This window comes from Solanum verrucosum, unplaced genomic scaffold (genome assembly GCF_900185275.1).
Source record: "Solanum verrucosum unplaced genomic scaffold, falcon-dt-bn FXZP01000687.1, whole genome shotgun sequence".
NCBI lineage: Eukaryota > Viridiplantae > Streptophyta > Magnoliopsida > Solanales > Solanaceae > Solanum > Solanum verrucosum.
Window position 1 is genome coordinate 56,285 of NW_026020625.1, and position 23,224 is coordinate 79,508.

The window sequence follows — 23,224 nt, forward strand, 5'->3', positions numbered from 1 at the left end:
GGGCTAAAGAAACCGTGAAGTGGTTCAGTGAGGGTCTCTTCATTCACTAGTCTGGTATCAGATCTGAGGGTTTTCGTAGCCTATTTGATGGCGACACAGTTGAGTTCAAGGTTGAGTCTAGCAGTGATGGTCGTACTAAGGTTGTTCATGTGACAAGCTCTGATGGAGCGAGTTTCTCTGGAGTTGCTACAACATGAGAATATGAATTTTGAAAAGTCGGTATATCACCGAGATGGATGTTATTGCTTTGACCTACAGACTTGAGTTGTTGCTCATATTTGTTGTCAACTTGAGAATATGAATTATGAAAGGTCGGTATAGTACCAAGATTTATGATATTGCTTTAATTTGACCTGCAGACTTGAGTTAGTACTGCTCCTATCTGTTGTCAACTTATGAATATGAATTCTGAAAGGGTTGTATATCACCGAGATGGATGCTATTTCTTGATCTACCACTAGTGAAGAGCATATCCGACTAATTGTTCATCCAAATCAGTTCTTCTAACGAATTAACTCAGGTGCAAACAAGCTTACTGTTAATATCTATATTAGAGGGCCTGTTACCAACTGCTAGATTAGTTCAGTACCAATATATCCTCTATTCAAACTCACTGACGTATGAAAAACACATCACTGTAAAAATGTAGGATATGACTGAAGCAAATAAACTTCAATCTTATGGCTGTAATTATTTGTTTTCAACTTTTCATAGTCAGTGAGTTGTAATGACGATCCCCGAATTTTGAAGATTAAAGTAAACAAATGTAGTGACTAATCATATAGTTGACCCTTATCTATTATATCTGAATTACCAACTGACACACTATATAGAGTACTTGAGCTAATGCCCATCAAATATGCTGCAAGAGCTAGAATCTTATCAAAACATTGGAGGTTGTTATGGTTTACACAACCTAATCTTGTGTCTGATCCCCTATTTTTTTAAGTACGTATCTTATGTTGAGGATTCTGCTGCTAGCATAATTCATAAAATTCTCATGCTTAACATACTAGAAATATTTTGGGAGTTCATCTTCTCTCCGGGATAGATATCTTTGTCTCAAATCATGGTATCTAGAATCTTAATTTATATATGGCCAATGATGGAAAATATGTGTTGCTATTGATTCTGTTATTTGGTTTCTCCAATAATTGAGAACTTGTCTATCCTTAGAAGCAATAAAATTACATTTGAGTGTTTTAATGTGAACCAAATCTTTAGAATCATTAAGCATCTTTGCTTGAATGGAACATCCCTAGAGGTAAGAAAATTATGCTGCCTCGTTTTATTTTCGTAGTTGTTGTAACCAACACTCCATAATTTCATTTTTTGGCATCTTTTGTTTCAGAAACATCTTTTTGGGACTGGTTATGGTTGTCCAGTGTTTTAGAACTTATATGATAATGGGGATGTGAGTCAAGATGAATGAGTTTGTCTAAGGTGTTAGTTACATGTACTATTCCAAAAGGGTCAGGGAGTTGGCATGAGAAATTGAGAAGGACTAGTAAGTTGGTTAATAGGGCTAGTGATGACCTGATATTCGTAATATTAATATGGTAGAAGGGTTAGGCTATTATTTTGCATTATGGTGGTCTTATATTTGTGGATATTAATGTGATAGAAGGGTTAGACTATGATTTGACATTATGGTGACCTAATATGTAGACTTGGGAAGCCATAGAATGACAAGAGGGTCGAACTCTTAAATATTAGAGCTGACAGTGGAATGAGGTAGGAGGTTGAGTTCAAAGCGTACTAGTTTATGGGTATTATACCTAGGATGGTGAAAGCATGTGGATAGACACTTGGGGTGGTGTAACTTTCATATTGTATGTTCCCTTCTGAATGTCTGCTTCATATTATGTAGTAGGTTCGGGTTGACCGATGATGCCTACTAGTATGCGTTGTTTGTACTGATATTACTCTTGCTATGCCACTTGGCATAGTCTGGTTATAGGAATTTAGTGATGTTCCATAGCGAAGGACGATAATGATCTATTGTAGCTAAGGATGATGATGCCTACTAGTATGTGTTGTTTCAGAGTGTACACACAATTGAAGGGAAGTTCACTCCTTCAAGAACTACACTAAGCTGGAGAATGAGGATTACTTGCCAGCTAGTGATACTGGAGCAGTTAAGAATCCCGTCACATTACTGAGTTTGAATAAAGAGTGTATTGGTTACTGGACTAATGTAGCAGTTTGTAACAGATGTTCTAATATATATATTAACAGTAAGCATGCTTGCACCAGAATTAATTCATTAGAAAAATTGATTGGGGTGAGGAATAGGTTATATATTCTCTCTATCAGTGTAAGATCAAGAAAAGTATCCATCTCGGTACCGACCTTTCATAATTCATATTCTTAAGTTCACAATAGATAGGAGTAGCACTAACTCAAGTCTGCAGGTCAAAGCAATATCATCCATCTTAATTTGTGATATAGTGAGCTTTCATAATTCATATTCTCAAGTTGACAGGAGATATGAGCAGCAGCAACTCAAGTCTGCAGGTAAGGCAATAACATCCATCTCGGTGATATACCGACTTTCTAGAATTCACATTCTCGTGTTGTAGAAACTCCTAAGAAACTCTCTCCATCAGGGTCGGTCACATCAACAGCCTTAGTACGACCATCACTGCCGAACTCAATCTTAAACTCAACTGTGGTGCCATCAAATAGGCTACAGAAACCCTCAAATCTGATACCAGACTAGTGAACGAAGAGATACTCACTGAACCACTTCACGGTTCCCTTAGCCCTTTGTCCACTCTCATCCGTCATTCTCACTAACAAAGAGAAACCCTAAAAACCCTTTGTGTGTTTCCTTTGGAATTGTCACCGTGACAAAAAAATAATCTAATATAGTCGTTCATCATTTTACTTATATTAGATTGTTTTCTTGTAATGGTGACAATTCTAAAGGAACCACACAATGGGTTTTTAGGGTTTCTGTTTGTTAGTGATGAGAATGGTGGGTGAGATTGGACAAAGGGCTAAGGGAACCGTCAAGTGGCTTAGTGACGATCTCTTCATTCGCTAGTCTAGTATCAGATCTAAGTGTTTCCATAGCCTATTTGATGGCAATATAGTTGAGTTCGAGGTTGAGTCTGGCAGTGATGGTCGTACTAAGGCTGTTGATGTGACCGGCCCTGGTGGAGCAAGATTCTCAAGAGTTGCTACAACATAAGAATATGAATTCTGAAAAGTCGGTATATCACTGAGACGGATGTTATTGCTTTGACCTACAGAATTGAGTTGTTGCTGCTCATATCTGCTGTCAACTTGAGAATATGAATTCTGAAACGTCGGTATAGCACCAAAATGTATGATATTGCTTTGACCTGCAGACTTGAGTTAGTACTGCTACTTAATAACGGATCAGATTTAGTAGTGTCTTCTCTTTAGGACTCTGTTGTAACTTCCTCCTTATATATAGGTTATAGATAAGTCTTACATTTTTCTTAGTTTATCTCTTTGTTGTAGAAGTTGTACAGAATCTATATATACTTAGTTTACAATCAATAAAACACATCGTTCCTTTCGTTCTACTGGCAACTTTATACTTTATATGGTATCAAGAGCCAATTAACTCTCATGAGTAAATTTCTGTCGAGAAACCCTCCCACCCTTCCCATAAAAATAGCCCCAAACATCACTGTAACAAACTCCATGCCAATACAATGATTGTTCAGTGTAATTCTGTTACCCAGTTATCAATCAAATTAACTGGCAGCCACAATTTTTCCCTTTGGAAAGCACAAGTGTCCATGCTTATGCGTGGTCACAACCGTTTTGACCATCTCGACGGTTCTCGCCCAGCCCCTGCTCGTACAGTGGCTCAAAATAATCAGGATGTCAAAAATCCTGCATTTGTTTTATGGTATCGCCAAGATCAACTAATTCAAAATGTCATCTTGGCCTCAGTTGATCCAACTCTTGCTGCTATGGTTGTCGCTGTATCCACTTCTCAGGCTGCTTGGGATGCTTTGCACATTGTGTATGCCAACAGATCGCAAACAAGGATCTTTAGTTTGCGTGATCGTCTGGCTCGTCTCGCAAAAGAAATCCTTCCTATCGCTGATTACTCTGATTATCTACACCAGGCTCGATCTCTCTATGATGAATTTGCCACTGCTGGAGCTCCTGTGTCCAATGAGGAATTGATTGTCAAAATCCCTACTGGACTTGGACCTGAATTCCGTGAAATATCAGCTGATATCCGTGCAAGAGCTTCTACTATCTCTTATCCAGAACTTTATGAGAAGTTACTTGACCATGAACATTTCATCAAGCATGAAGAAGCAAAGAAGCCACTCTCAACACCCATAACTGCTGCTATTGCATAACAAACAAACATGCATCCTCGCCAAGGAAACACCTCTAATAGGCGTTCAAATGCAAATTCCCCCAACACCAACCAGTCAAGGCGTGCTCAACCATGGCGTGCTGGCAACAATAACCAACAGCAGTGGTATGACCACGCTCTGAAGTGCCAGTTGTGTGACCGTCCTGATCATTCTCCGAAGGTTTGCAGATCACAATCACACGATCACCTACAAGCCCGGGCAAACTATGCTGCTTGATCTCCAACTCAACAGGCTCCTTAGATATAGGCGCCACTCATCATATGGCCTCTAATGCGTAAAACTTCACTGATGTGCATACCTACCATGGTCCAGAGGAGATAGCAATGGGGGATGGTAACACCATTCCAATATCTTATACCGGTAACACTAACTTAAGTACATCGAATCAGCAATTTAAGCTTCTCAATACTTTATGTTCTCATTCTATAAAAAATAATCTTCTTTCTGTTTCCAAATTTTGCCGCGATAACCATACATCCATTGAATTCTTTCCTTTTTCTTATTGTGTGAAGGATCTGAGTACAGAGGCGGCTCTGTTTCGCGGGGAGAATCGAGATGGGCTATATGCGTGGTTGTCGGGCAGTGCACATCATACCCCTCAATGCAATGTTATCGTTCATCTATACCTGTGGCATCGTCGTTTAGGCCATCCTAATCATCGTACTTTAAACATGATTTTACATCAGTTTTCTGTTCCAGTTTCACATTCTAGAACCACTTCCATTTGTAATTTGTGTTATTCTAATATAATGCACAGGTTACCTTTTTCTGAAAATTCATTACAAAGTCAACGGCCATTGTAAATAATTTATACTGATTTATGGGGGCCATCTCCTGTTTTGTCAATTGATAACAAGAGATATTATGCCTTATTTGTTGACCAGTACTCGAAATACATGTGGTTGTTCACTATAAAATCAAAAAAGGAAGTTCTTGATGTCTTTCAAGCTTTACATCCCTTACTTGAGCGTTGGTTTCAAACCAAAATTATGTCTCTCTATACTGATGGTGGTGGTGAGTTCCAAGGTTTATCCTCATATCTCAAAACTCATGGTATTGAACACTTAGTGACACCACCATACATGCCTCAAAGAGTGGCATCAGTTGAACGTAGACACAGGCATGTAGTTGTGACTGCCAAAACCTTGTTGCATCATGCCTCCTTGCCCTCATCTTTTTGGAGTTTTGCTGTCACCAAGCAGTCTACCTTATAAACCATCTAACCACTCCAAATTTACAAAATAAATGTCCTTATGAAATTTTATTTCACGAGGCCCCAAAGTATGAATCACTTAGAGTTTTTGGTTGTTTATGTTACCCGTGGCTTAAACCATATGCCAAAAATAAGTTAGAGCCAAAATAGACTCCTTGTGTATATTTAGGATTTTCTAATAAACATTACTGCCACCAATGTTTTGATCCAGTCAAAAATAAATTGTACTTATCTAGGGATGTTCAGTTTTTGGAAGACACCTATCCTTTTCATAAATTTTTTTTGAATCTAAAAATCCAACAGAGCACTGATATCACTTGGGAAATTTGTTCTGATGTTCTACCTGTGACTAATAAACCATCAAGTTTTGATTCTTGTCATCCCCTTCCAGATGCTCTACCCGTGCACTCTCCACTACCCAACTCAATGCCTGCCAGATCAGAAGGTGTCTCCATTGCATCAGGTAATTCTCAGATTTTATCCTCTCCTTAATTTCCACACACCATTACACCACCACCAGATAATACTCAGCCTCCACCGTCACCCAGACCATTAATCACCTATCAACGCAAAAATCACCAACAACTAAGTACCTCAGTGTTACCACTCCATTCCCCTATACCTCCCACCAACCTACCTTCTTAGTCATCTGCCAATAACCCTTCCCAACCTGCACTTGCTTTGACTCCATATGATCCTTCACCCGTGGTGACAACTTCAAGTCATCCCATGGTCACACGCTCCAAAACAAATAGCCTCAAACCCAAGCAGTTTAGTGTCAGTGTTCAACACTCCCGTCCTTTGTTCCTCATACATACAAACAAACATGTCTTCACCCTCATTGGAGAGAAGCGATGCAAGCTGAATTTGATGCACTTGTTAGGAATCGAACATGGGATTTGGTTTATTACTCCTTCGATGAATGTGGTTGAGTGAAAGTGGTTATTTCGTATAAAACATAAATCTGATGGTTCCATTGACAGGTATAAAGCTCGTCTTGTTGCAAAGGGATTTACCCAGTGTCCAGGCTTAGACTTCCATTCCACATTCAGCCCGGTAGTCAAACCAGTTACTGTTCGGTTGGTGCTTACCATTGCGACGCAGTACAACTGGCCAATCCATCAGATTGATGTCAATAATGCATTCTTATAAGGAAGCCTTGAGGAAGAAGTTTATTTGAGGCAACCACCAGGCTTTGAAGATCAAAGTCTCTCCACCCATGTCTGTAAGTTGAATAAAGCAATCTATGGCTTGAACCAAGCCCCCCGAGCTTGGTACAATGAGCTCAAAAGTTATTTGCTAACTGTTGGGTTTGTCAAGTCCCAATCTGATTCTTCTTTATTTATTTTACATAATTTTAGATTCACTGTTTATGTTCTTATCTATGTGGATGATATAATCATCACTGGCAATCAGATTTGTGGGGTTCGTCATATAATCGATGGTCTTTCCACTCGTTTCTCCTTGAAAGACCTTGGACAGGTCCATTATTTTTTGGGTGTTGAGGTTATCTCTTCTACTGCTGGTCTTTTTTTGTCACAACACAAGTATATCATGGATCTTTTAGAGGATGTTGGCATGCTAGACAGTAAAGGAGCCCCTACACCTATGACCTCAACTACCATTTTGACACCTTCAGTGAATGATCCTCCAGCTGATGGTACTCTTTATAGGCAGGTATTTGGAAAGTTGCACTACTTATCCTTTACACGTCCTGATATTGCCTTCACAGTTAGCAAGCTCTCACAATTTATGCACAATCCACGCCACTCTCACTGGAAAGCAATCAAGCGATTACTTTGTTATCTTCGTCACACCTGCCAATATGGCATACAGATTGCCAAAGCTCCATATTTCCGTTTGGTTGTTTATTCAGATTCAGATTGGGCTGGTGATCCAAATGATCGCACTTCTACCTCTGGCTATATCACTTTCTTGGGCAACACACCAATTTCCTGGGCCTCCAAGAAACAGCGCTCTGTATCTCGGTCCTCTACAGAAGCTGAGTATAGAGCTGTGGATGTTGCTGTTGCAGAAACCAACTGGATCACAAATCTTCTTCATGAACTTCGGCTTTCACTTAAGGGAGTTCCACAGGTTTTCTGTGACAACATCAGCACCACTTACATTTGTTCCAATCCAGTCTTTCATAGTAGGATGAAGCATGTCACCATTGATTTTCACTTTGTTCGTGAACAAGTTCAGAACAAGGATATTGAAGTTCACCACCTTCACTCGGCTGATCAAGTGGCTGACATACTCACAAAACCTCTTCCCAAAGCTTCTTTTGTCCAGTAATTTTCCAAGTTGGGTATTGTTGACACCACCAACTTGCGAGCGTAATAACGGATCAGATTTAGTAGTGTCTTCTCTTTAGGACTCTGTTGTAACTTCCTCCTTATATATAGGTTATAGATAAGTCTTACCTTTTTCTTAGTTTATCTCTTTGTTGTAGAAGTTGTACAGAATCTATATATACTTAGTTTACAATCAATAAAACACATCGTTCCTTTCATTCTACTGGCAACTTTATACTTTATACTACTATCTGTTGTCAACTTATGAATATGAATTCTGAAAGGGTTGTATATCACCGAGATGGATGCTATTTCTTGATCTTCCACTAGTGAAGAGCATATACGACTGATTCTTCATCCCAATCAGTTCTTCTAATGAATTAATTCAGGTGCAAACAGGCTTACTGTTAATATCTATATTAGAGGGTCTGTTACCGACTGCTACATTAGTCCAGTACCAATATACCCTTTATTCAAACTCACTGACGTATAAAAAGCACATCACTGTAACAATGTAGGATATGACTAAAGCAGATAAACTACAATCTTATGGCAGTAATTATTTGTTTTCAACTTTTCATAGTCAGTGAAATGTAGTGACGATCCCCGAATTTTGAAGATCAAAGAAAAAAATGTAATGACGAATCATATAGTTGACCCTTCTCTATTATTTCTGAATTACCAACTGACACACTATATAGAGTACTAGAGCTAATGTCCATCAAATACGCTGCAAGAGCTAGAATCTTATCAAAACATTAGAGGCTGTTATGGTCTACACAACCTAATCTTGTGTTTGATCCCCTGTTTTTTAAGTACGTATCTTATATGCTGCTAGCATAATTCATAAAATTCTCATGCTTAACATACTGGAAATATTCTGGGATTGCATCTTCTCTCCGGGATAGACATCTTTGTCTAAAATTATGGTATCTAGAAGCTTAATCTTGATATGGCCAATGATGAAAAATATGTGTTGCCTGATAGCATATTTACTTGTGAAACATTGACATATTTGAAGCTATTGAGATGTATCCTTAAGCATGTTGGTACTCAATTCCCCAATCATGTTAGTCTTCAGTTCGAGGATTCTGCAATTGCCTGTACTATAGGATTAAAAAAAACACTTAATCAGTTAATGCTCGAGATTTTGGAGTTGAGATTTTGTGTTGATATTGACTCCGTTTATTTGGTTTCTCCAAGTACTTGAGAACTTGTCTATCCTTGGCAGCTATAAAATTACATTTGAGTGTTTTAATGTGAACCCAATCTTTAGAATCATTAAGCATCTTTGCTTGAATGGAACATCCCTAGAGGTAACAAAATTATGCTGCCTCGTTTTATTTTCGTAGCTGTTTTAACCAACACTCCATAATTTCATTTTTTGGCATCTTTTGTTTCAGACACATTGCTCGGTTGATGTGCCAGACAGGTCTCGCCAGTCACTAAAACTGCAAAGCCTGAAAATTTGTGACTTTAAGATTTCAGTTGAAAGTATTTTCTTGTGTAGTTTGCCTGCTTAGGACTTCTCCTAACTTTTACGAAATTGAAATAGACGAGGTTGTAAAGGTAAGACATACCCTACCTAATAAGGACAGTCCTATGTATAAACACCTTTCTTTATTTATTCGAAATCTTTAAAACTTTCATATTGCCATTAAGTTTTATTGTTACACTTTATATCTTTAACTTTGGTAATGTAGGTCGACTATTAAGAGACTTTGTCTTCAGATTGATGAGACATTGAGTCAGAGAACGGAACTGTTATCTTACTTATCAATGGAAAAAGACCATGTGAATGAAGCTATGAGATTGATTCAAACAGTGAGGTTGCGGAAATTCAAGGGATCAAGTACTGGAATGTACTTAATAAGAGTCCTCTTTTCTCATTCTCCAAAACTTGTGAGGATGATCATTGAACAGTGCAAGAAATTAGGCAATCCCATAAACTTTAAGGAAAATTTGAGGGAACTGCTAAGCTTCATTTACAACCTGTTTTCCCAGTGGCGTATTACGTACGACTTCTTTTTTAAAAGTGTGTTGATGTCATACTTAAACTGAATTGGAAGTTGCCACAAAATTTACTTATTTTATGTGTTTGATGTTGTCCCATTTATAGTCAGATTTGCTTTGTCATATGTAAGATGTTCTATTGTGGATGATAAAAGTTTGCATTCAGTGTTGGTAAATTTCACAAATGGTTACAAAGTTGCTATTCAGACATATTCGGGGTTTTATTTGTTTTTGGGTGGTTTTTAAGTGGCCAAATGGCTGAAAATTAAACTGTAAGTAACGTATACTCCCTCTTTCCCAAAATAAGTGTCGCTTTAGCCAACAATAAATTTTCCCAAAATATCGTAGGAATTCAAGGCAAAAATTTGTATGTTTTTCCAACTATACTTTCGTATTAAAGAACTACTCCTTAATAGTATTCAATTCTCAAGAACATCTAATAAATAAAGGTAGCTTAATAAACTATACCTTCAATTTATTATTTTCCTTAATGGACGTCAAATGAGATAAAATTACACTTATTTTGGGTTGAGGAAGTAGTAGTATATAACTATGTTGTTTTCGGTCAATTCTCATTTGCCCAACTGTGAAAACCTATTTATCCGGGCGAATACCTTCACCTCGTTCATTACGCCCTACTGCTATGTGTCCCCCCCTTTCTCCTAAATATTGTAGCTATAAATATCACTTGCCAAGAGCCACTTTATAAATTTAGAGAGAGATACATATCTGTACAGAGAGATGGCTAATGGTAATCATGTTGGTTCAGGAAATGGAGGATTTCATAGCTATCGCAGATCCCCGCAACCAACCCCTGCCCGTTCCCCTTCCCCTGGTATGCTACCTAACTACTATTTTACTTTTACAAATGCATTCCCCTTCTCCATGGAACATTCATGAAACTTTGTGTCTGTTTTGTACAATTGATTTTTATATGCTTACTCGAGCCGAGCGTCTGTTAAGAATAATCTCTCTATCTTCACAAGAAGGTAGGGCTACAAATGCATACACATCACTCTTTCAGACATCACTTGTGAATTTATATATACTAGGTTTGTTGAATATTCATATATTTGTGAAGCTTTATAAATGTTGAAGCACACACAGTACTAGCCCCCAAAAAGATAGCAAAAAGGATACTTTTTTTTCAGGAGAGCTAATAATTTTCATTCATTCTTCTGAATTTTTCATTATCTTCTTTAGATGGAGAGCTGCAACTTGTATACATTTATTAGCTTGTTGTATCGTCATCTACTAAACACCCGTCTTTAATTATCTAGGGACTATATATGCATTTTTTTCCATATACATAATTGCAAAGCTAGTTGTTTGTATATCAAAGATCAATAGATCAATTCATGGTAATGGTGATCGACACGGCAATTTCTGGTTTTATTTTGGTACTTTTAAGACAAAAGGGGAACAAGTGGAAAGCAATTAATAAAAAGAGAGTGAGAAAGAAACTGTGTAAAGCTAGCAAGTTTGAAAACAAGCAAGTTGTATTACACAAATTAGACAAGTTTTATTTTTATTACTCCTGTTTTTGCCATAAAATTAAAATACAGAACAAATTTATCATCAGAACAAATAGTCATTTTAAGAAAATAATTAAAATCTGACAAGCATTTATTTATCTAAAGCTTAAGAAGCATTGCATATAACTTTAAGAACAACTAGTACTACAAATATAGAGTTTATGAAAACAGTGGGTAGTGTAGTGTCCGTTACGATACAATTTTGTCTTATTCCTTTATCACATTGATGATAAAATAAAAAGGCGTTTGATCAGAAGTGAATTTGGATGGTTTGATAAATGCCAGAGTTAGTTGAAGATCAGACAAAATAAGTAAGATGACGAAAACTATACATGAAGTGTTTTATATTACTTTAATTAGTCTGTTTTCACACTGGCCATCTCTTTTGTTGAAATAATATGTGCTTTTGGTGTTTACATGAATATTGTCCACAATTCATAGTGCCGTCTTACAGTAGTACTACTCTCATATGCAGCTAATAATTAGTGAAACATATATATGCGCGCGCCATTAGTTCTGTAATTGCTTCAATACTTGAAAAGTTAGTTAATAGCAAATGTGATTTACTAATGTTTAATTGGACATTTGAACTACAAAAGCCTAGCTAGTTGTGATGAAATTAGATGAATATTTTGATTATATATACTACATTTCTTTTTCATTTCACTCTGATGCTTTGTTGTTGTGTGAAATTAAGATATGGAGAGAAGCATGGAGCTGCCTTCTCATCTCAACCAGGAAATTGCTGCCAATGAAGAAGATTCTGAATGCACCATTCGGGAGCAAGACCGATTCATGCCAATAGCCAACGTGGTCAGAAACATGCGCAAGATCCTTCCTCCCCAAGCCAAGATAGCCGATGAATCCAAACTGGTCATCCAAGAATGTGTCTCTGAGTTCATAAGCTTTGTAACAGGCGAAGCTAACGATCGTTGCAAGCTTGAGCAGCGCAAGACAATCACTGCTGAAGACTTGCTTTGGGCCATGAACGCACTTGGTTTTGATGACTACGTTGAACCCTTGACTTTGTACTTGCAACGTTATCGTGAGTTGGATGGTGGTGAGCGTGGATCCGTGAGAGGAGATCCTTTGCCGTTGAAGCGCCCAATGGTTAATCCAGCTTCAGGCTACAGCCTCATGCCCAATCACCTGCCTCCTAATTTTCCAATGGCTCATCACCATGGTTATTTTGTGTATCCACCACCAATGGGCAACAGTTATAGGCAGGGGGATGCATCAAGTGGAAGCAGTTCTCATGAGTGTGCAGTGGCTCCTGTGGATAGTGACGTTGAGTCTCCTGCGGAAAAGAGTAAGGAGTGATTAGTTTCTGATCTGCCGAAGGAATTGAGCTTTAGCTGAAACTTCAAGATTAGTGAAAAAAGTAGACTATCTTTCTCTGTTACCTAATTTGCGACCTATTGACAATCAACTATAGCTCTTTGCGAAGTTTAGGAATGTTCCTTCGATTTAAGTGAGCCAAACGGTGGCCCTTTTAATTGGCTGTTTGTACACTTTGCTGCCTGTATATTTTTAGTATTCAGTTGGTGATTGCTTTTAAAAAAAAAATAAAAATTAAGCCATCACCTTAACGGTGTGGGGGGTTAGGCTTGACCCCTACCATGTCTATATCATCCAAAGAGTTACAAAAACAGAGGGGGACATGGACCTAACCTCTGATAAAGAACAACGAGGATAAACTAAACAATTAACAGAAAGACTATGATGACATAGACTTTCATACTATAAGCAAGATACACTGGTTCAACTAACAAAAAAATTACATTTGTCGTATCTTCTCCTTCTGCTAGGAAGTTGCCACTTATCTAATAGAAATAGTCCCTTCACCTCTTTAGGAAATTGACGAAAAGAATAATAAAAAGTACCACTTCCACTTGAGGAGGCTTGTTTAGCAAAGAAGTAAGTTATTTGGTTGGCTTCTCTATAGCAGTGGGAAACATTTACTTCTGCCCCATTCATGGTCTGGCCAATGTCTCGAATAATTCCTTCCGGCTTCAAATTTTTGGTATCCTTATCTTTGATCATGTTGGCCAGTAACATAGAATTAAGTTCCAAGTCATATTTGTTGTATCCAGCTTGCTTGCACCATCTGGTAACATATAATGCTGCCATAGCTTCAGCTTGATTGTTGGTCAAGCAGGGACTGAGAATGCCATGATAAGGTTACCAGTAGCATCCCTAATGATTCCTCCTATACCAACTCTAGAGTTTTCGTTGATGAAGCTCCCATCTGTGTTGGCATTGATCTTACCTATCTCAGGTTTCATCCACCTGACTTGTCTCCATCTCACAATAGGTTTATACCTTTCAATTCTTGCACAAAATTCAGCCCATGTACCTGTAGTGTCACAGTTTGGCAAGGCAGTGGAAATGGCTGCCTTGATATTCCACGGGATATGCACCTCCATACTTTAAGTCACAAAATTTTTATACCGCCATATTTATAAGTTGTCCAGCTTTTCCAGATTTCCCAAGAAATGCAAATAGCGGTAATTTGTTGCATCATACTCTATACACTGTTGGTGGTGCTTAAGTTCCATCAAACTCTGAAAATTCTTTGAACATCTCCCCCTCGGTGATTAATTCCAAGGGAGTTTCCAAAAAATTTCCCTATGTATTTGGCCATATCACTATTACTGAAAACTGCTGCAAGGATTCACATACAACTAGAGTTGTACAACACATACAATTAGAAACTAAACATTTTCCAAACTTGTGAAGGACTTCATCATAAGGTGATTTTTTTAAAGATTAATCTCCAAGTGAAAAAGGATATTTTGAAAGGGAGATTTTTATGTCATACGTTGCCTAAGAAGAGGTTTTTCTGTCTAACCTCTCTTATGATTTGCCAAGCAGAGATGTTAGAATAAAGACCATCTTGAGTAAGGTTCCATATAACATAATCAGAATGATTCTCATCCCCGATTGAGATGTTACCAATGTGATGAACTATATTATCAGGGAGCACATCTTTAAGCATATCCATATTCCAATTACCATTAGAAATGTACTCCTTGACAGAATGCACAACATTGTACGTACAATCAGGCTATAGTTTAGCAAGAGGGCCTTTCTCACACCAATTATCCCACCACATATTACAATTGCCACAATTTATCTTCCACAAATGTTGTGTTCTGCATCATCTCTAGCTTTAAGTAAACATTTCCAAGCTTGCGAATTACCCCGAATCCAAGATTTAGATACAGGGTGGATTGTGAAGCAGTACTTAGCCATCATAAACCTAGCCCAAAGAGATGGTTGAGTTCTTAACCTCCACCATCTTTTAATGGACAATGTTTTAGAAATATCATTTATACAGCTTCTAATGTCCACGCCACCCTCATCTTTAGAGATACATAATTAGTTCTTCCATGATATCCAATGGTCTTGAATTTATTCTCATTGAAACCCCAGAAAAATCTTGCAAAATGTTTTTCTAACAGATTAAGAGTGATATCAGGGGGTTAAGGGAAATGAGAGTATAAATAGGAAGAGATTGAAGAACACTTTTGATCAGAACAATTCTTCCACCATTGGTGAGCATCTTACCCTGCCTGCCGTTGAGTCTTTTGACTACCTTGGTGACCATGTCATCAAAGTAAGAATTTTTTCCCCTATATAAATGGGGCAACCCAAGTATGTAAAAGAGAAGTTTTTATCCATGAAACCAGTACACAGCTCCTCATTCTATTAATCTTGTAAGCACCAGCTTTAGGGCTAGTGAGGAAGTAACTTTTGTCCTTGTTCACTCTTTGACCTGAGACACTTTTATAATTCTTCACCTGTTTCATAATAAGTTTAACAGACTTACTATTTCCACTACTGAAGATAACAATATCATTAGCATAAGCAAGGTGATTGATTTGGGGGCCTCTTTTATGCATGGAAAAAGGAGTAAAGTTATCATTAGTCATGAGCAAATTGTTCAGAGTTCTGGAAAGAAACTCTCCACCCAAAATAAAAATAGAGGGAGATAGAGGATCAGAAGAAGCCATATCTAGTGCCATTAATCAAAATGGAGTACCAAACATTAGAAATAAGATTCCATATAAGAGTGATCCATTTGTCTGAAAAACCAAATCTTTTAAAGACTTCTCTAAGAAAATTTCAGTCCATTCTATCATAAGCTTTAGCCATGTCTAATTGCCATGAACAATTTCTTGAGCAAGCATAACATTTTCAGTAATCAACCTACCAGTAATAAAGCCATTTTGATTAACAGAAATGAGTCTATACAGGATAGGATTCAGTCTTCTCACTAAAATTTTGGAAACAATTTTGTTGGAAAAATTGCTTAGACTAATAGGTCTCAGGTGAGAGAAATTGGAAGGGGTCAACCTTAGGAATCAAGGCCAGACAAGAGTGAGTGAAATATTTTGTAAGCTTTTTACCAGAGAAAAATTCAACAATAAATTCACAGATATCATATTTTATAATATCCCAACAAGTGTGAAAAAACTTACCATTGAAGCCATCTGGTCATGCACTGCTGTCAGCACTCATATCAAATATTGCATCTTTGATTTCTTCCTCCATAGGATTTTTGTGAAGTGCTTCATTATCATCACTCGGAAGACACTCCAGGAAGTTGTTATTCATACCAGGCTGCTCCAAATTAAAAAGTTTCCTGTAATGCCTAATAGCAGCTTTGGCAATTTTGTTTTCCCCCTGAATCCATCTATCATTGTGGTTCTTGATCCCGTGAATGTGAAGTTTCTTCCTGCTGTCTCTAATAACACTGTGAAAATACTTGCTATTACAATCTCCATCTTTAAACCGACTGATTCTAGCCTTTTGCCTAAGAAGAGCCTCTTGCATACTGAGTCATTTCACATACTCCGCATGCTCCTTGTTCAATTCCTCCCTGCTTTGTTCAGTATTATTGACAAGATTCAGTTCTTCCACAAGCTGCACCTTCGCTTCCCAAGTGTTAACCTGTTCATAAATATCTCCAATGGTGTTTCTAGGCCACTGACTGAATCTTTTGCTGAGAGCATTTAACTCACTTTGTAATTTCCACATGGCATTACCAATGACATTCATATTCCAAGAATCTTGCTCTACCTGAAGGAAGTCCTGATGATGCTGAGTCCATAGGTTTAAAACCCTAAAGTATCTGATGAAATCATTCTGATCAGAGTGGTTTTTCATCAGTAAAGGTCTGTGATCTGATCCAACTCTAGCCAGATGTTTGATGGTGTTAGTTTGATAGTTTTTAGCCCATAGATCATTAACGAACACTCTATCAAGTCTTTTCCATATTCTTTTACCGGGTCTCCTGTTATTACACCAAGTATACCTAGGACCAACAAAACCAATATCAGATAGTCCACATGTCTCCATGGTGCTAATAAAGTCAAAACATCTGCTAGCCCTGTGGGGTATGCCCCCTAGTTTCTCATTAGGATCCATTATTGCATTGAAGTCTCCTCCAATACACCATGGATCATCTATGGAGTTGCTCATACTTTCCAAACTATCTCATAACTCTCTTCTTTCCAAGGAAGTTCATTTGGCATAGATAGCATATATGTATCTACCATTGGTGCCATTCTTGTCCTTGAATTTAATAGTAATTTGTTGATCTTCATTCGCAATGACTTCATCTTGATCAATGTGATTCCAAAAACACCATATTTTGTCATTTGTATTAGCCATACAATATTTGAATCCAAGAAACCTCTTGTATCCCTCAATCTTAGTTATATTAACAAGTGGTTCACAAATAGAAAGGTAGACCACTTTGTTAATGTTAACCAAGTATTTAATTCCGTGATTTGCTTTTTTTAATCTCATTCCCCTAATTTTCCAAAAAATAGCACTGATCATGGAATACTAGCAGAGGGGTTTTTGTTTTGTTTCTGCTCTCCTTTCTTACTGGGAGAACGAGTCTTTGCGTTGGATCTTTTTCCTCTTCTTCTTTGTTTGCTTCTTCCTCTAGTATATGCAGTATCATCATCCTTGTACTGAGTATTTTCTCGTTGTGCTTGTGATCCCTGTTTTTCTCTGTTGGAGATTGTAGAACTGGATGCAGTGAGATCTTTGTCCTTTCTGCAGTTGATAATATCTTTCGAATTGTTGTCTGGAGACCTAGGGGGTTGATCAACTACCTTCTCACTATTCAGCTCCACCGTTAATTGTAAAGGTTCTTGATTTTTAATCTTAGTAGGTAAGCTAGTAGACTTGCTTATAAGATTGATCCTTGGCAACACTTTTTCGACAAGTTCTTCATTTGGGTAGGTGTTTTCCACTTTTTCCTCAGAGCTATTAGGAGACATAGTGTTTTTCTGCTTGGTGCCATTGTAATTCAGCTCTCGTTTTCTGACTCAGGAGTTTGTTGCTTCCCTGTTTCCTCTTCCTTCTCGTGATCCTGTTTATTTTGTCTATGTTTCTTTCTTTTTTTAATGCTAGAGATAGCCGGTTTGACCATGACCTTGCTTTTCTTTTTTGGAGCATTTTTATTCTTTTTCTTATGCTTTCAGATAATAGTGCGAAAAATAAATAGCTCAAAGTAAATCAGGCACAATGATTTTACGTGGAAACCCCCTTGTTCAAGGACGGTGAAAACCACGACCTGTACTCATAGGATTTCAACCCAAACTCCATTTCACTCAAACGAAGCAAAGTTTCAGATTACAAACTCTTGCAACCTAGGAATTAAAACTCATTAATCCCTTCCCCCTTAATGTAGCAACTCTACTACAAAAGAACCTAAGAAATAACTCTATTGCCCACTAAACCAACTAACTCTAGTTGATCTAGACTTTAAGAACCCAACAAGGCTAACTCTAGCCACCAACTCCGATCTCGACGATAAGAGCTAAACAAGCATCAACTCTGTTGCACCGGACATCACCTAACTCTAGTTGACACTCCTAGGTAACTCTACCCAAGAAAACATCAAAACAATGATGTAAAAAGGCTTGACTAAAACGTAGATGATTCGACTAACTAACTCTAGTTAATACAACTCAAACTAAAAGCTTAGACAAGCAACGGATCCACTATCCATTATAACTTAGGAGTAGATTTACAATATAAGCACATAAGACACAAAGCTCAAAAACAACAAAGACACTTCAGCACTCCATCAGGTCCCTTTGTTGAGCATGAGCAGTGTTCTTCCTTGAAGATGGCTTCTTCTTTTTGAGCTTTTGAATTTTCAGAAATTCAAAACTTTGTTTGTCAAACCTTAAATTGTGTCTTTGGAGAAGAGAATATATTCAAATGGACACAAAACCTTCGGACAAGGCCATTGGCTGAGAGCCTGCTACTCTGAAAAGTTGTGCACCAACCATGTCAGATGTGACAGCTTTTAGACAGTTGTCTTTTGACTTTTTCATGTACGCAGTTTTTTCGAGACCAGGTCCCTTGCAGTGTGTTCTTTGATGCTTGAGTTCTTGAAAAGACTTGCTAGCTCTCTCTTTTGAATGAATAATGTTGTTTGTTTATTGTTGAATATATCAATCACCAACAAGAGTTTTGACCACTGAAACAAACAACCTTGTCTGCCCTTCCTATTGGTGAAGTACGCTGTACTTTTTACCAACCAACTTGACAAGACAGCTTTACAGCTGTACACCATTTTAAACCTGGATGACAGCACTCTGTCAGGGACCAGGTCCCTGCATTTGTGAGGATCATCAAAACACCTAGAATACAACATTTCCCCCCTTTTTGATGATGACAAACAAACATTCCTCACACTGAGTTTATTCATTCATTTCCTCTGTCATCAATCGCAAAACCAGAAGACCGAGTCTTTCCTGGATCTGGTCCCTTGTTAGATCCCAAAGTTTTGGTGGTAACAAACTTATTCACCTTCTTTCCCCTTTCACCAGTTCCCCCTATCGGCCTGACCATGTCCTCTTTCACAAGTAGCTAACTGACCATGTCCTCTTTCACAAGTAGCTAACTGTGATCTCATACCTTAACAATTTATCATCAGCAGTATCATCATCCTTTTGTGTGTTACCATTTTGTTGATCCTTGGCCTTGTCTTGCAGATTCTGATTGCCTTTGTTCTTGTTCTTGTTCTTGTTTTTTGTTTCATTGCCTTCACCATTCCTTTCCGTTCTCTGATTGTTCTCATTTTGCTTCTATTTTCCCCTGTTGGCGTCTACTTCCCCCTGAGTTATATTGACAGATTTGTTCTTTTTATCCTCCTCCTCTTTAGCCTCATTGATCCTAATTTTTTCCAGTACCCAATAATTCATCACATTGTAAACCAACTTTCTACAATGCTTACAATACTTGGGTATGTTTTCGTATTCAAGCTTCTGATAGTATCCCCTTAGAGGTGATTCCTCATCCTCAAGACCTACCCAGACATTTTCCGGGTGAGATTTCAACAAGCCGATTTCAACTCGAACCTTATCCATGCTCGGTCTAGTTCTTCCATTTGTCGCAACATCCATAGCTAAGGGAGTTCCAATAGAGCTGACAATTTGTTTAACATAATGCCATGAATGCATATGGAAGGGCAAACCTGGTTGAAGAACCCACACGGGTGCAATAGGGATGTCCTCTTCCGGTTTGAAATCGGGAGTCCACTTTTGTAGCCACATTTGAAGCCCCTCCATCTCGATAACCCTTTTGAACCATAGCAAGTTAAAATCATCTTCATTTGTGAAATCTAAGAATACATTGTGATTATCCTACACATCGATTTTGAATGAGCCCCTGATTGAAATTAATTCCTTAAAATTGACCTAATTCGATCGATTTGGGGTCTCACTTTTAAGAATCTCCCAACGATTGTTAAATTACATTCCTCCGCCATGATACCATAGTAGTCTTTTGCCTTGAATATTACTGCCGGAATCCCATTATGAGTAGTGATTCTTGCAATTACTGATTCTCTGGGGTGTCTAGGAGCATTTGCTGATTGATTTGCCGTGGTAACAGTTGCGGCATAAGTTGGTTTTCCTTGGTTTTCTTCGCCAGATATGGTCGCAGCTGGAGAGTAATCTGAGAAGTAGCACGCGCTGATGGAGCCCCATCTGGCGGCTCCATAGGGTGGAGCATGTAGTTCACTCTCTAAGAAACAACCGTTATAGATTAAGTATAGAATATGTACGGAGAGAAAAGTGTAGGAGAGAGAAAATGTAGCTCTTAGTTTGTAGTAATACAAATGTTGGTACTTGTATATATTTTGATGCTAAATCCTTGAGAGCAATCAAACACCAAGTTTTCCATTCATGAGTATATGTAGTGATGAAGGATTCAAACATCAGATGGAGTAATAGTGTTGCAACAAGCCTAATCTATGTAGTATACTATCCCTCCGGGCCTTAATAAATTTGCTGCAGCGGATCACACAGTGCAAATGTTAGCAGGATGAACGTTTAGCTAGGACAGACTGTTTTGATCAGATCTACCAGAAAAAAACGTGTTATCTGTTTGCCATCTCAAGTTTGCTGAAGCATAACACAACAAAATTATCCTTTCCAACAGGCTTATGTACCCAAAAATATGAGGAACAACAGGAGGAAGCTATAAAGTCAGTTAGTGCAAAAAGAAAATTAAAGCCAAATATGTTCTCAAAAAGACAAACTGCCGTTTCGCCAGGATAATTAAGTTCTAGAGAACAAGATGATACCGACAGCTATCCTGATAGTATCTAATGGAAGCTTTAGAAACTTCAACTCCCAATGCACTGTCTTTTAAATTCATGATCATCTTTTCCTTCCGTTTCTTCTTCCCGTTCAACATCATTATCACCCTCACATCTTTTCCTTTGTGGAATCATTTCAAATAATGAATTTTTTCAGTCTTCTGTAGGAACAATACTTTCTTATTCTAAGATGCCCGTCTAAAAATCCGTACTTGTTGACTGAAAGGATTTCAGATTTCTAGCCAGCTAGAACAGCCTTTTGAAAGAACATCGTAAAAGGTATCTTGGAGGTGCCCCGGAATTAGAAGAGTGTCTCCTATAACAGCCTCAACTAGATCCGCTATGTTCCACCTCTCGGGTATTTCAGAAGTATCTCTACCATTTGATTGACTGTAATGACCTGCACAATAAAAATGCATGTTAGACAAACAGAGTGTTAATTTCTACACAAACCATATAGTAAACTAGCCACCGACACTTTATTGGAAAAGAAAAGAGAATATACTATTGACCATCTTACCATAATCTAAAAAAATGGAGCATATAGACTGTTTTATTTGGAAAATATATTTTAGACTGGTTTAAGAGTCGCCACTTAATTTTTAAGAAAAATCAAGAAAACTATTGTTTTCAAAAGACTAAAACAGGAATCTAATGAAAACTTAAAAAAGGGGTTCGAGGTTCTTATTAATAATCTAGGAAGGTTTTTAAAGCACCTAGAATATCCGCTAATGCGGTTATCCGACAATTAATTTATTTGGCTAAAATAATTTTAACTTAGTTTAACTTGCAAAATTTGAACTATTTGTTAGTTAGGACCATTTTAAATAAAATGCAGAAATATTCATCTAAGCGAAATATTTTGTAAACTTATACTTAAGTTTTGTAAGAGATGATCGGTTTAGTTAAATTGTTAAATCAAAATGAACGTCTCTCGGGGATTTGAATTTTTCGACCTTAAGGTCAACGGCAAATATTAACAAGTATACAAATATAATAAAATAAAGAGGGAAAGGGAGTTGGACCCAAATCTGGTTTCTGTCCGCCTGGACCAGTATTTGGGTCCATTTTTGTTTTGGGCCTCCGGCCCATTTGAGTTATCTGCACCTGTCCTAAACTAACATAAAAGTTATTTCTTTGGGCCTCAGGCCCGTCTTCCACCTGTCCTAAATACTAATAAGATGAAATTAAAATAACAAAGGCTTAAGCCCAAAAATAACAAAATACAATCTTCTGAAATTAAGATTGGCCCAATTTTCAATTCTCCAAATTATTGCGTGTCCTTTCAACTCCGGGACCTGTTCATCGACTTTAAATGGCCGGTTGACTTGACAAAGGAATTTGAGCCTTTATGGCTCTCTCAAAATATGAGGGAAAGAAGATCGGAGTCCAAGAGGACTCGGATGGTATCACATGCAACAAAATGATGGTAAGGATTAGTATTCGAAAATAATGTCTCAAAGCTATAACTAAGTAAATAATTTAAAATTCTCATGTAATCGACATACACTCAAAATAAGCTACGCTAAGCAAGAATCTAGATGACTTTAATGAAACTTGCTAACTATCCTATAGTCAGTAGCTTGGAAAGAAAACACTCCTAATACCTTTTGAACTCTTAAAACAAAATATAGCAGGTAGAATTTAGCCCAAAATAAATGATAAATGAATAACAATGTATAGGAATAAGAGGTCCCCACAAATATGACAAAAGAAGGGAACATACGTGACTTAAAATTTGAGCAAAATAAGCTAAAGGTCAATTATTCAAACAACAACCCATTGTTGACTTTAACTCTTTTTTTTTTTATATATAAAGTGGTCGTTTGTGTTTTCTCAAGCAGCTACAAACAACAAGCACGAAATTGGCACGATAGCAAGGCAAAACTTTCGAAATAAAAGCCATAAAGAATCCAAGACAAATAATATCGAGTTATAAGATGCGAGATGGAATAAATAGCAACACGGTATTAAGGAAATCTCGAACTAAACTAATGTTATTTTAATCAGCTATACCATTTAAAAAGAAACCAAGAAAACATGGAACAAATTTGAGAAGACCAAAGATGCGTTTCATTTTATTTTTTTTAAACTTAATCCGATAAGTAGAGCTATAACATCAAAGGTTTCTATGAAAGTGAAAGAGATATGTA

The 23,224-nt window shown here is 37.5% G+C and overlaps 1 protein-coding gene across 1 annotated transcript; it reads left to right on the plus strand.

Moving 5' to 3' along the window:
* Window positions 1-10,640: 10,640 nt before the first annotated feature.
* Window positions 10,641-12,754, plus strand: LOC125811396 (nuclear transcription factor Y subunit B-4-like). Its single transcript, XM_049490876.1, has 2 exons — window positions 10,641-10,734; window positions 12,132-12,754. The coding sequence occupies exons 1-2, from the start codon at window positions 10,641-10,643 to the stop codon at window positions 12,752-12,754; spliced, it is 717 nt and encodes a 238-aa protein (XP_049346833.1).
* Window positions 12,755-23,224: the final 10,470 nt, after the last annotated feature.

Excerpts from the sequence above, each read along its gene's own strand:
- LOC125811396 (XM_049490876.1), top strand. The coding sequence starts at position 10,641 with ATGGCTAATGGTAATCATGTTGGTTCAGGAAATGGAGGATTTCATAGC. Across the intron at positions 10,735-12,131 it reads TGCCCGTTCCCCTTCCCCTG|ATATGGAGAGAAGCATGGAG; the intron begins GTATGCTACCTA and ends TGTGAAATTAAG.